The sequence below is a fragment of the Acartia tonsa genome, chromosome 4, assembly GCF_053477335.1.
Source record: "Acartia tonsa isolate MP-2025a chromosome 4, ASM5347733v1, whole genome shotgun sequence".
Lineage (NCBI taxonomy): Eukaryota > Metazoa > Arthropoda > Copepoda > Calanoida > Acartiidae > Acartia > Acartia tonsa.
Window position 1 is genome coordinate 17,892,478 of NC_137263.1, and position 12,633 is coordinate 17,905,110.

Genomic DNA, 12,633 nt, shown 5'->3' on the forward strand with positions numbered 1-12,633 from the left:
TGAAGGGGAAGGTTCCGGTGCTTAAGAAGGGAGAGGGAGGGGTGACACCCCTCCCTCCACTCGCAGGACAACTGAGAGATGAAATCAATACCGTTATCTGACATATTTTCAGGTGGCTTTACAATTGTAGAATAACAGGATTTAGCTGGGTGCGTAGCATCACTATAATGTCTTGGTTTCTGCATGGCCCAGAGTTGCCGCATACCACACCAGGACAAACGGAGGAGTCCCAAACGTCGGAGTAGACAAACCCAGGAGTGTTAAAATATTAATTTTATTTAGTATTTCTATACAGATTAGGTTAGGTTAAGATATGAATGAACAAATAAGCCCCCCGCAGGGGTTATACATTTAAAAAACCTATAAGATGGTCTAAAATAGGCTAGGTTAGGTTAAGTGTCCACTCCGACGATTGGGACTCCTGCATTTGTCGTAGGACCAGAAAATTGTCTATAATACGATACATGATTTTTCAGGATGGCTCTTGTTCAACGGATATTAATCGGTTTCGAAGCCATACTGGAAATAATGTTCCTCTAGCCTTTAGCTTTATTATCTGCATCATATTTTCAAAACAAGGATGATAATACAAGTCGTTGGTACAAATACTTTTAATTTATAGCCAAAACATTACATTGTTTTAGTAGGATATGTTTACTAAAAATTAGTATATTTGCTTATACATAAGTTTGTATGTCCAGTGAGATTTCATGAATAGCTGGACCTGTCATTCATCAAATTAAAGCGAAGTTTTTAATTATGGTTCAGGATAGGTTTGAAACTATTTAGAAGGAGGATTATTAAACCATCATCTTTCCTAAAATATTTCAAATACTTTCAAATAGGCTGAATGAAATATCGTTATTTTAGAATATTAAAATCTCTACAAATATATTTTTAAAAAAAACCTTACATGAAAACATTTCAGAAAAACAGACAAACAAACTGAGTGAGGGAAGCAAATATTTTAAGTTTTAAATCTTTCAATAAACCATTGCATTTATAAGTTTTGCATGTTTCATCTTTTCAAGTTACCTAACAAATATGTGTACATTGTGTAGATATTATACCTATATCAAGCCAATTACACTTTTAGTACCTAAGTGTCTATAAAGTCAGAGGTATAAAATGGATGTATAGTATAAGTTATAACTATACATAGATTGTCGCATAATTCCATAATAAAAAATCAAGAAAGAAGTAAATATATGACTGAAAGAGGAATGGATATAGGATATATGTGGATATATTGACAAGGAAAAATTTTCGTCATTTTAGCTTGCTAAGTTGTACCTCATTTAAGATCATTTATTCATCCAGTAGGAAAGGGAGGGGATGGATGGCGGGTATCGTTATTTTAAGCAGCTGCGAAAATTACTTTATCAGAGTTCATTAAAATCTGGTGCAACTTCCAAGTAATTATATATCGATTGAAAGAGTTTTCAAAATAATTTTAAAATTTTAAAATGAAAGCATTACAATAAGAAATATCAAGAAATGAAAAACGCTTGTCACTTCTATAAAATAATACAAAATACCAATTCCCCCAAAAATTTTGCAATTGTAAATGTGCTTTGAGAGTCTGTGTGTTTTATATATGAATTGTGCTGACAATAACCATGTTCTTGTGACTATATTACATAGATACTGCATAGCTGGCAGGAATTTAGACATAGGTAATGGTATATAACTAAATAACAATGTTCTTGTGACTATATTACATAGATACTGCATAGCTGTCAGGAATATAGACATAGGTATAAGACTATGTGCATTTTGGAATTTTTGACTATTCCCTTAAACACTGCAGAGACCTTATAATAAGGTTGGACATATTACAAGAAAATCTTCAATACCTGCACACACACACACTTACACACACCCACCTGCACACACACATACACACTCACCCACTCACACACACACACACACACACACATATCAAACATATGACACATTTCTCTTTATTATTTTTATACGCAAAATTGTGTAATATCTTCATACTTTGTTCTGTAATATAGTTTCTTTATAAAATTATATTAAAGAATTATGCAGCACAGGTATACCACAATGTGTAACAATTCATTTAACTCTTTGTTCACAACTTATTTTATTAGCCCGTGGAATGTTTGTTTTTTTATTAGGCAGTATAGAATTACTTGAAGTTTGACCCTAGTTAAGATGTTGTCAGTGTATATAATTAGGTGGGAATGAAAATTTTGACATTTGTCCCTATTTTTATCCCGAATAATAAGCACTAGATTAGAACTGGTTATCAGCAATATTAAAAAACCTTCGGGACTACAAAAATGGTTTGGATCATTTTTAATTCTAATATCCGTGGAAAGCTGTCTTTGATACGATGCGATAAATTACTATTAGAAGTTTTTTGGTGGATGGAGTATATAAATATGAATATAAATATTAAATATCTTACGGGTTAAAACTAGGATCTACTTACATATATTAAGATGTATTTCTATAATTTTGATAAAAATATTTTTTCTTCAGGCCATATTGTTCTACATCCCTCGATGGTTATGGAAGAACTGGGAAGCTGGAAAGGTAAGCATTTATATTTGTACCTCTCAGTCTCAGGCATCAATTCAACATAATTGAGAAATAACTTTACCTTCCGAGAACTAATATTATATAATAAATAAAGGTACTAAGAAAGAGAGGGAATGTCTGATTGAGCCAATAGGAGAATCGCATCGGAATTTACATTGGATCTCATTGGTTGAAATTATGTACACATTTTCCTACGAAGGCATGTTTTTTTTCATTTCATACATACATAAAAGTCAGCTGTTAACAGTATATTTTCTTAGTAGAAAGCTTTGCGGAATCAGAATTAATTGCCCAAAAATTTCGTTTACAATTTGAAAGCTTGAAACAATGTTGGATTCTTAAAAAAAAAGTTAAGCTGGCAACTCGCTGGTGAGGCAAAATTATTTTTGTGAAAAATCCTCCAAAATCGATTAAAAAAATTTACAAAAATGAAATAAAATCTTAAGAGGGTTATTAACATATGATTTTGTTTAATTTTTGTAGATTTTTAATGTGCTTTTGGATGATTTTTCACAAAAATAATTTTGCCTCACTATCGAATAGCGAGTCTATCATTTTTTAAGAATCCACATCAGCTTGAGTCGAAAGTAAACAATACTTTTGTCTGCTAGGAATGTTCTCTCTTAGATTTGACGAAAAAAGGGTTCAGAATATTCTTCTACTCTTCTATTTCTATTATATAATAGTAAGATTTTTTATTCTGTAGCTAAAGATTTTGATAACTGCTGACCCTTTTGAGTTCTCCATTTCAGTGAATCTTCACATCAGTCTCGTGATGGTTTTGAACTATTTTACAATATATGATCTTCATTTGAAAGTGTTGCAAAGAAGTCCTGGGAAGGTCTTCATTTATACTATTTTCTAATTTAAGTTGTCCCTAGAGGCTTGGGGCACTCCCAATGCTCATTGATAAATGATAAAAAATAGCTAAATGCCCGGTGGGGAAAATCATTAAGTTTGGAAATTCAAGTTTATAAAATATTCCTAATATTTGCATGTTTCTTTATCTTTTTAAAGATGAAATCAAATTTCAGGGCCTATAAGATTTTAGTAATATTACAAAAGCAAATATTAATCAAATAATAGCGGCTACGCCCCTATTAAAAATAGTTTAAACCCTTCCTGCTTAACTGTGATGAGAAATCGTTGGAGATCTTTTGGTAAAAATACAGAGACAGACACACATCATGTTACTTATTTATAAGAGTAACATAAATTGTTGCGGTATATTGTTTTCTTACAACAAATGTTATTTCTTTACATTTTTAAAATCCTTCCCTCTTCTCTAATAAATAGAAATTTAAACGTCATTGAAACAGACTGTACATGAAAAATATAATATTTAAAGAAGAATAAATATGAAATAAGCCCCTAGAGGCTACAGGGGAAGCTGGGTATATTGATTTATAAAAAGAAGCTAAGATATTCTGTGGATGTGGATTGTATGCAAAAGTGAAGAGTTTGTGTAAATATGTGTTTACCTTGCTGTCCATCTACCTACCAGACACATCAACAATAAAACAAAACCGGGGACTATGCACAGGGTGTATCACATAATTTGCCCAAAAACTTATAAAATATATATCTATATATATAAACTCTCAAATTCTTTCCAGTGGGATTCTTTCAAGGTGACCGAAAGCTGGGTCACCAGGGGAGCTAAAGAAAACCAATCTTGGATGTTGATGTGTCTCTAGATAACTCTTAAGGACTTAGGGTCTATCTTTCACCCACCACCCACCAGAAGGAAAAAAATGACATCGACCGAGAAAAATCAGTCACCTTGAAGACATCCCACTGTACAGATATAAAAACTAGTTTTAAAATCAATATCATTGGTCAAGTATTGTGTAGCTAAAGCAAGAAAAATTTCAAATTCCCTTTTGACAACAAACCTACAAAATGAAAAGCAAATGTATGTTTATTTTTCGAACTTTGAAACTAGATCAACAACGACTTCTAGTCATTTAGTTAATTCTTGTATAACCACTAGAGTCCTCTAGTGGTAATTGAATTGGGGTTAAGTTTAATTCAACCCCTCCCATTTTCAATTTTAGATTTAAAAAGTAAAAGTAAAATCAAAATTACCAGGATACATTGTAAAGGAGAACCATATCGGTTCGGCGGTTAGCGAGATCCTTCGGTACAGACAGACACTTAGAGATCTTGTTACTTTTATATAAGGTGGACACTTTATTTGATACACCCTGTATATTTGTGTGTATAGGAGTGTGTGGCTTCAGCAAATACTTGCCAGATTTAGAATACAAAATTAGCAATTTCTCTTGCAAAACCTGGGGAGAGTGCCCAAATCAATACAGTTTACATTCTCAATATTTATACAAAACTTATGGAATTAATATCATGATGTTTTAAGTTTCATTTTCCAGTATTGCTTTGAAATATCTTCTGGATTAGAACGGGTTCTCAGCAATACTGAAAATTCATGTATAACATCGTATTACGAACAATTTTCTACAAAAATTGAAATAATACCAGTTTTGTCAGCACAGGCCTTCGGCTACTCGTAACTAACAAAACTGGTTTCAATCTTATGGTCTTTCATTTTTCTACGGAAATCTGTCTATAATACGATGCGATAAATAACTATTCTATCAATTTGAATAACCAGAAACTTCCGCATACAGAAATAGTATACACCCTACCCCAAATCGATTATAAATAAATATTGATCCAGCCGTTTCAGTCATCTTAAAGAACAGCTCTGACTATGGATCTAGACCTGGGGATAATATCTGAGTAATTATATAATTCTATATAATATTATTATCAAGGTTGGAGCTCTGACTATGGATCTAGACCTGGGGATAATATCTGAGAGTGAGAAGAGGTTGAAGAAGAAGCTGATATTGGATTATTTGTTTGCCAACCTGAAGCATCACAATTTCTGGGCGGCCAGATATTTCTTCTGTGAACTCCTGGCTCTTATCAATGTTATAGGTCAGTCTCTTTTTTTTATTTACAAGCAGCTTCGTCCCTAGCGAGGTTTTGTGAGATGGACAAATTAGGTTCTACGTATATTACGATAGACTTATTTAGTTTATCAAACCTAAATTATTATAAATACAGCTTTAAAAGAAGAATATTTAGGAAATACTATCTACATGTTTGGATTATATCAAGGTTCAAATTACTAAATGTATTAATAAAATTTTGCCAGGGACTTTAAAATTATTTTTATTAAGTAAATTTAAATTTTTGAAATTTGAGGGTAATTGTATCAAATGCTTTGTCAAGGTCCAGCTGATTAAAATTACTTTTTATAAACAAAAAGAATAAATAATTTTAAAAGTTAGTAGTAGTGTAGCTATTCTGAAACTAATTTCTGTTTGTCCGTAAAGATCAGATCGTAACTTGTCTGCTCTTTTTTCGCTTTTTTCTGACATTTCTAAGCTTGTTTTAATGATATGAAAAGCACTAGAATTTCTTGAATATAGTTCTTTAGTATAGGGGTGTGTTAACCAAAGATGCTATTTAGTTATAGAAATTTTAAAAAAATTGTCTAATTAAATAATAAGTCATTGTATTAGGGCTCGGCAGTTGCACTAAGCTGCCATATTTAAAATATATAGCCCCCGAAGCTGTTAAGCATAATAGCAGCTGCAGCAACACATAAACTGTCCTTGTTTTTATCAATGATTTTCTTTCACAAAACCAAATCAATTCATTTATTTTTTTCTGGTTGATTTGTAATTCTAGAAAGAACTAGTATTTGGTGTCATGTATAATATGAGGAGGACTGTTTCTATTCTAACTTATTATTCATCTTCTTACTATTCAGAATCAAAGGCTGAATACAGAGTAATGGAAAGGCGCAATGAGAACAGTAAACGAGAGATAAAAAATTACACACACACCCCCCCCCCTCAAAAAAACCCACACATGATAGTATAATTGTAAACAAAAATTACAAAGCAATTATCATACAAATTTTAGAGTTCACTTGTTTACAATGATATACAAAGAAAGTGCTTAACCTTTGCGGAACTTATTAGTAAAATATCCTTAGTGGCAATGAATTCTCTTTGTTAAATGCCTCTTTAGATATTTTAAAAATAAAAAAAATTTTAAATATCAACAGTGAGAAAATTTGCAAAAGAAGATTTTTATGAATATCATTATAAGTAATTTAATATGTGTTTTTAGGTGTATAATTTTTGGCTTATTATAAACCAAAAAAAATTTATTATTATTTTGAATCTTTTCTCTATTCATATTCATTCAACATAAAAAGAAAGTGTGTTGAGCCTCCTCTGTATTCCTGTGTCTGGCTACGCCCTTGTTGTGGCCATGGTAATTAAGATGTGGTGACACCAGATCACCAGAAAGGGTAGCCAACAATTCCTTTCTTGTCAGAGCAGAATACCATCTATCCATCATATATAACATATATACATACTACATTCTCCATGGAGGGAGGGGAAAATGGCGGTTAAATTAATCTTGATACACTTCTTTTTATCATACAAAATTTAAAGTTACCTGAGGCTGAATTTTAGGAAAGATCAGTTTATCTGTCTGCCATCCCCCCCCCCCCCCCCCCTGGGCCCTCCCTCTTAACCCAATTTTATCTCTCTATCGCTTTTATTCTCACTTTTCCCCATAACCTTCTTACCCAAAAGTCAATCTCTATATCTATGCAACATATTCAATAAACACTGTAAATAATTCTCCTTTGCACCCAGAATGGGAGGGGACGTTAGGCTGTTTATTACATTATTCTCCAAAGTTTTATTATAACGCGTTTTTTATTCGTTGGCTTAAGAACTTTGGGGACTTTTTTTGAATTGTGATTGATTGGTTCATTAAGTGGAGTGTTCAAAACGTTTCAACCTCTAATTTTAAACTACAGAAGGGTTAAATTTGTGTATTTTCATTGGGTTTGCCTTGCACCCATAATTACGTCTATATCATAGGTAACAAAAGTTTAACAGATGTAGAATTGAAAAAAACGCGTCCCATGAACCATATTTGAATATTCCAGTTATAATGAAGGGCAGGCCATTTTTTGTAATTTCAATAGGTGATGACAAAAATAAACTCAAATAGTGGTGTTTTGCCAGTGCTTATGTTCAACTATATCACAATAAGGCCTCAATCTTAGGGTTTAACTTTATGAAAAATTAATTTATTTACAATTCATATTTTGAATACATCTAGTAAAATATAATCTATAAAGCTAACTAAGATTTATAAAACATCTAATTCTTATTTTAAGTAAAATATTTTTGACAGTGTATGGATGGCATAAAGTAATTTTAGTACATATGTAACATCCCTTCTTAACCCTCCCTCATAGACACACACACACATAAACACACACACACACACACACACCCACAAACATTGGGAAAATAACAATTAAGATGTCTAGTGACAGACATAGACACACAAACACACACACACACACACACACACACACACACACACACACACACACACGCACACCCATGCAATTAGAAAAGGGTTGGTGTGCTAAATATAAGAATAGATCTAGGGAGATTAGTACATACATTCATATTATCCATACTCTGTGCTTTCATACAAAATAAGTTTATCTAGGGAGATTAGTACATACATTCATATTATCTATACTCTGTGCTTCAATACAAAATAAGTATATCTAGGGATATTAGTACATACATTCATATTATCCATACTGTGTGCTTCAATACAAAATAAGTTGATCTAAAGAGATTAGTACATACATTCATATTATCCATACTTTGTGCTTTAATACAAAATAAGTTGATTTAGGGAGATTAGTACATACATTCATATTATCCATACTGTGTGCTTCAATACAAAATAAGTTTATCTAGGGATATTAGTACATACATTCATATTATCCATACTCTGTGCTTCATTACAAAATAAGTTGATCTAGGGAGATTAGTACATACATTCATATTATCCATACACTGTGCTTCATTACAAAATAAGTTGATCTAGGGAGATTAGTACATACATTCATATTATCCATACACTGTGCTTCATTACAAAATAAGTTTATCTAGGGATATTAGTACATACATTCATATTATCCATACTTTGTGCTTTAATTCAAAATAAGTTGATTTAGGGAGATTAGTACATACATTCATATTATCCATACTGTGTGCTTCAATACAAAATAAGTTTATCTAGGGAGATTAGTACATACATTCATATTATCCATACTTTGTGCTTTAATACAAAATAAGTTGATTTAGGGAGATTAGTACATACATTCATATTATCCATACTGTGTGCTTCAATACAAAATAAGTTTATCTAGGGATATTAGTACATACATTCACATTATCAATACTGTGTGCTTCAATACAAAATAAGTTTGTATAGAGAGATTAGTACATACATTCATATTATCCATACTTTGCGCTTTAATACAAAATATGTTAAGGGTAAAGTCAACATTATTGAAAAGTTCGAAAGATCTTGGGTAAAATTTATTGGGCTATTTACTACACTGGTCCTCAAAGTTTTATAATAACATTTTCTTATTTTTTGGCTCAGAGACTTTAGGGACTATATTGAGTTTTGATTGGTTGTATCATTAAGTTCAGTGTTCAAACGTTTCAACCGTTAGTTGTAATCTACAGAAGGGTTAGTTGAGATTCCTGCATAAGACAATATAACTTAATTACATTTTACATAATAATGACACAGTTTTATTATATTGCAATGAAATAAACACCCAAAAATATCTCATTTTGGTATTCATCTTTCTTTCCACTTCTATTATTTTCTAGCCCAGAGTTCTCATAGACTACCTAACAATATATAATTATACCATAAATCTATCTTTAATCATACTTGCTACAATTATATTATCGCATATTATTAAGTTTATTGAGAGTGATATTATTTCAGGCCAAATGTTCCTACTGGACAGATTTTTTGACGGTACCTTCCTCACTTTTGGCATTGAGGTGCTTTCATTCGCAGATAGGTCAGTTCTTAGTATTTCAATAAACTCAACAAGAATGATAACACCCATAAGTAGCGACCAAAAAATCATGGATGGGAATGCGGACAAGAGCATTTGTTAAAATCATGAATCACTAAACCTTTCTCACATATTTTATATTTACTAATATTTATAGCATAACTGACAGACCAAGGGACAAAGTAAATTACATACTGGATGCTCATTAGCAAAGGGAATCTGTACAAAAAAAAATTAGCCGACTATCTACTAATAGCTCAGCAGCAATTCAATAATTCCTTTTGTAATGTTGCATAAATTCAACATGCTTGAATTTTATGGCTTAATTTTTCTTTTAAATATTTATCTTCTTTTGAAATACAATTATAATTACGTCCAAAGTATTAAAATCAGGCCACAATAGCATTACAAAGGGACAAACAGGTGCAAACATAGTGAGTAACTTCTTATATGGTCTTTTGTCCCTTATATGTTAAAAGGTTTTTAGCATTGTTCAACTTTAATTTTGAAATATTTGTTACTTCAGAGATCAAGAAGATAGAATAGATCCAATGGTGTACATTTTTCCAAGGTAAACTTATCACTTCTTACAAATAGTTTATCCATGAAATTAATGGATTTAGAATATACGTTGATTTCATGACAGGGGAAAAATTGTCGTCAATTTAGGTTGCTAACATGGACATCACATATTGGTCAGTTCGTTCATCCAATAGAAGGGGAGGGGATGGGTTAAGGGGGTGGATTGTTATTTTAGCAAGTTTTCCTTTGCTATAGTACATGATAATCTGGTGTAAGATCCAGGTGATAATAAATCTATTTAAAAGTTCTTCACAAAGAGACCACCATAGAATTCGATGTTGCACTTACTTTTCCCCAAATGCAATCAAAGCAGGAATTCTCCAAATTATTTAAGCTTTTTTTAGCCTGCGAAGAACTAAATATTAAACATTATATCATATTATTAGATATTAGTTAGCCAAGATGACAATGTTTCAAAAATATTGCATAACTTTCTTGATTGTAGGCTGACAAAGTGCACTTTCCACAAGTTTGGAAGTTCCGGAGAGTTAGAGAAGCATGATGCCTTGTGTATACTACCACTTAATATCTTTAATGAGAAAATTTATATTTTCCTTTGGTTCTGGATGTTGACACTTGCATCACTTACTACTGTTGTTGTTCTTTACAGGTATAGTTGTTGTTTTTTTTACAGATATAGTTGTTGTTCTCTACAGGTAACGTTGTTGTTCTCTAGAGGTATAGTTGTTGTTCTTTACTGGTATAGTTGTTGTTCTTTACAGTTATAGTTGTTGTTCTCTAGAGGTATAGTTGTTGTTTTTTACAGGTATAGTTGTTGTTCTTTACAAGTATAGTTGTTTTTCTCTACAGGTATAGTTGTTTTTCTATACAGATATAGTTGTTGTTCTTTACAGGTATAGTTGTTGTTCTTTACAGGTATAGTTGTTTTTCTATACAGGTATAGTTGTTATTCTTTACAGGTATAGTTGTTGTTCTCTAGAGGTATAGTTGTTGTTCTTTACTGGTATAGTTGTTGTTCTTTACAGTTATAGTTGTTGTTCTCTAGAGGTATAGTTGTTTTTCTATACAGGTATAGTTGTTGTTCTTTACTGGTATAGTTGTTTTTCTTATATCCCATATCTTTTTTTTGGTCTGATTTTAAAAAATCTTTTGGATAGTAGCATATAAATTTAATTTTCCTCCATTCTATTTTTGGGTCTATAGATGAAAGGATTAGTATTTTTTATTCAAAATTTTAATGATAAATATTAACTATATCCATGCTGCCATTGAAATTATTAATATTTTAATTAGAATTAGATGCCAGGCACATAACAATAGAAAATTATAAATGTAAGTCAACATTGTTGACCTGATAAATTCTAATTATCTAGGACTGCCCTCTGTTTATCCTGCTCGTTGAGGACTTCTTTATTTAAGCTCAGGTAAACCAATTAAAAATTCTGAAAAATATTGCGTTTTTTCCAATTATAAAGCTAAGATTTTCTATCCTAAGTATACATATATTGTATAAGTTATGAATGATTTTTGATATTGGTTTTATAAAAAAGAGAAATAAACATTGAACAAGTCTATTTTAAGTGTTGCGATAAAAAAGAACAGAGGTGAATTCTTAAAAAACTTTTGCCCCAATAAAATTTTAGTGAGGCAAAATTATCTCCTCTAAATTTTTAGTTTGCCTCACTGGTGGGGCAAACTGATTTTAGTAGGGCAAAAGTTTTTTAAGAATTCACCTCAGGTCTCGGCAGCCGCGCATTCGCCTAAAAAACAAGCTTGTGTGCAAAAAAAATTCTGAACAGATGGATTGTCTGTTTAAGAACAGGTTTAAACAAGACATCCAGCTGAATTTTAAGTTGAGAGATGGCGATTTCACGGAGGCTTAAACGCGACTGACGCGAGGCTGCCGAGCCATGAAAAAGAGTTCAGATAATAATAGTAGTTTTCACATTAATTAAGAGTTACTGCCATCATACCGATGACAAACACGCTATACTTGTAGAGAAAATACCAGGGATATAAAGGGATAAGACTATGGCCAATAAATTGATTTACATCCCAAATGATGATAAATTACCCCTACTGTTGATTACAATTAATGGATGAAACGTTTGGACACCAAACTTAATGATCAAACCAATCAAAATTCTATAAAAGTCCCCAAAGTTGTTAGGCCAACAAATGAGATAATATTAACATAATACCTTGGAAACTAATGTAAACAGCCCAATATCCCCTCCCTTCCTGGAAAATACCCTAATATTTTTTTCCAAATATTCTTCAGGTACCGAAGAGTGAAGCCGGAGTGTGTGGAGATGATAATGGAGAAAACTGCCGTTGGAGACTGGTTCCTTCTTTACCTACTAGGACAAAATATTGATCATATGGTATTCAAGGTAAATATTATCTGCCATTGATCCAGCCCTACTTTTGCTATGACAATGAATAAAGAATATACGTTTTATTCAATTTAGGTTGATAAAATGAACATCATTTAATAGTCAGTTCTTTCATCCAGTGGGAGGGAAGGATATAGGGTGAAAGTTCAATTG

General features: G+C 31.7%; 1 protein-coding gene across 1 annotated transcript in view; it reads left to right on the forward strand.

The window, feature by feature from the left end:
• LOC145316318 (innexin shaking-B-like) overlaps positions 1-12,633 on the forward strand; it is a 41,077-nt gene that overhangs the window by 26,296 nt on the left and 2,148 nt on the right. Inside the window, exons 5-11 of the mRNA XM_080156750.1 lie at positions 2,512-2,565; positions 5,367-5,532; positions 9,466-9,544; positions 10,068-10,112; positions 10,569-10,733; positions 11,458-11,508; positions 12,366-12,477. Coding sequence (XP_080012876.1) covers positions 2,512-2,565; positions 5,367-5,532; positions 9,466-9,544; positions 10,068-10,112; positions 10,569-10,733; positions 11,458-11,508; positions 12,366-12,477 — 672 coding nt within the window. The remainder of the gene's footprint in view (positions 1-2,511; positions 2,566-5,366; positions 5,533-9,465; positions 9,545-10,067; positions 10,113-10,568; positions 10,734-11,457; positions 11,509-12,365; positions 12,478-12,633) is intronic.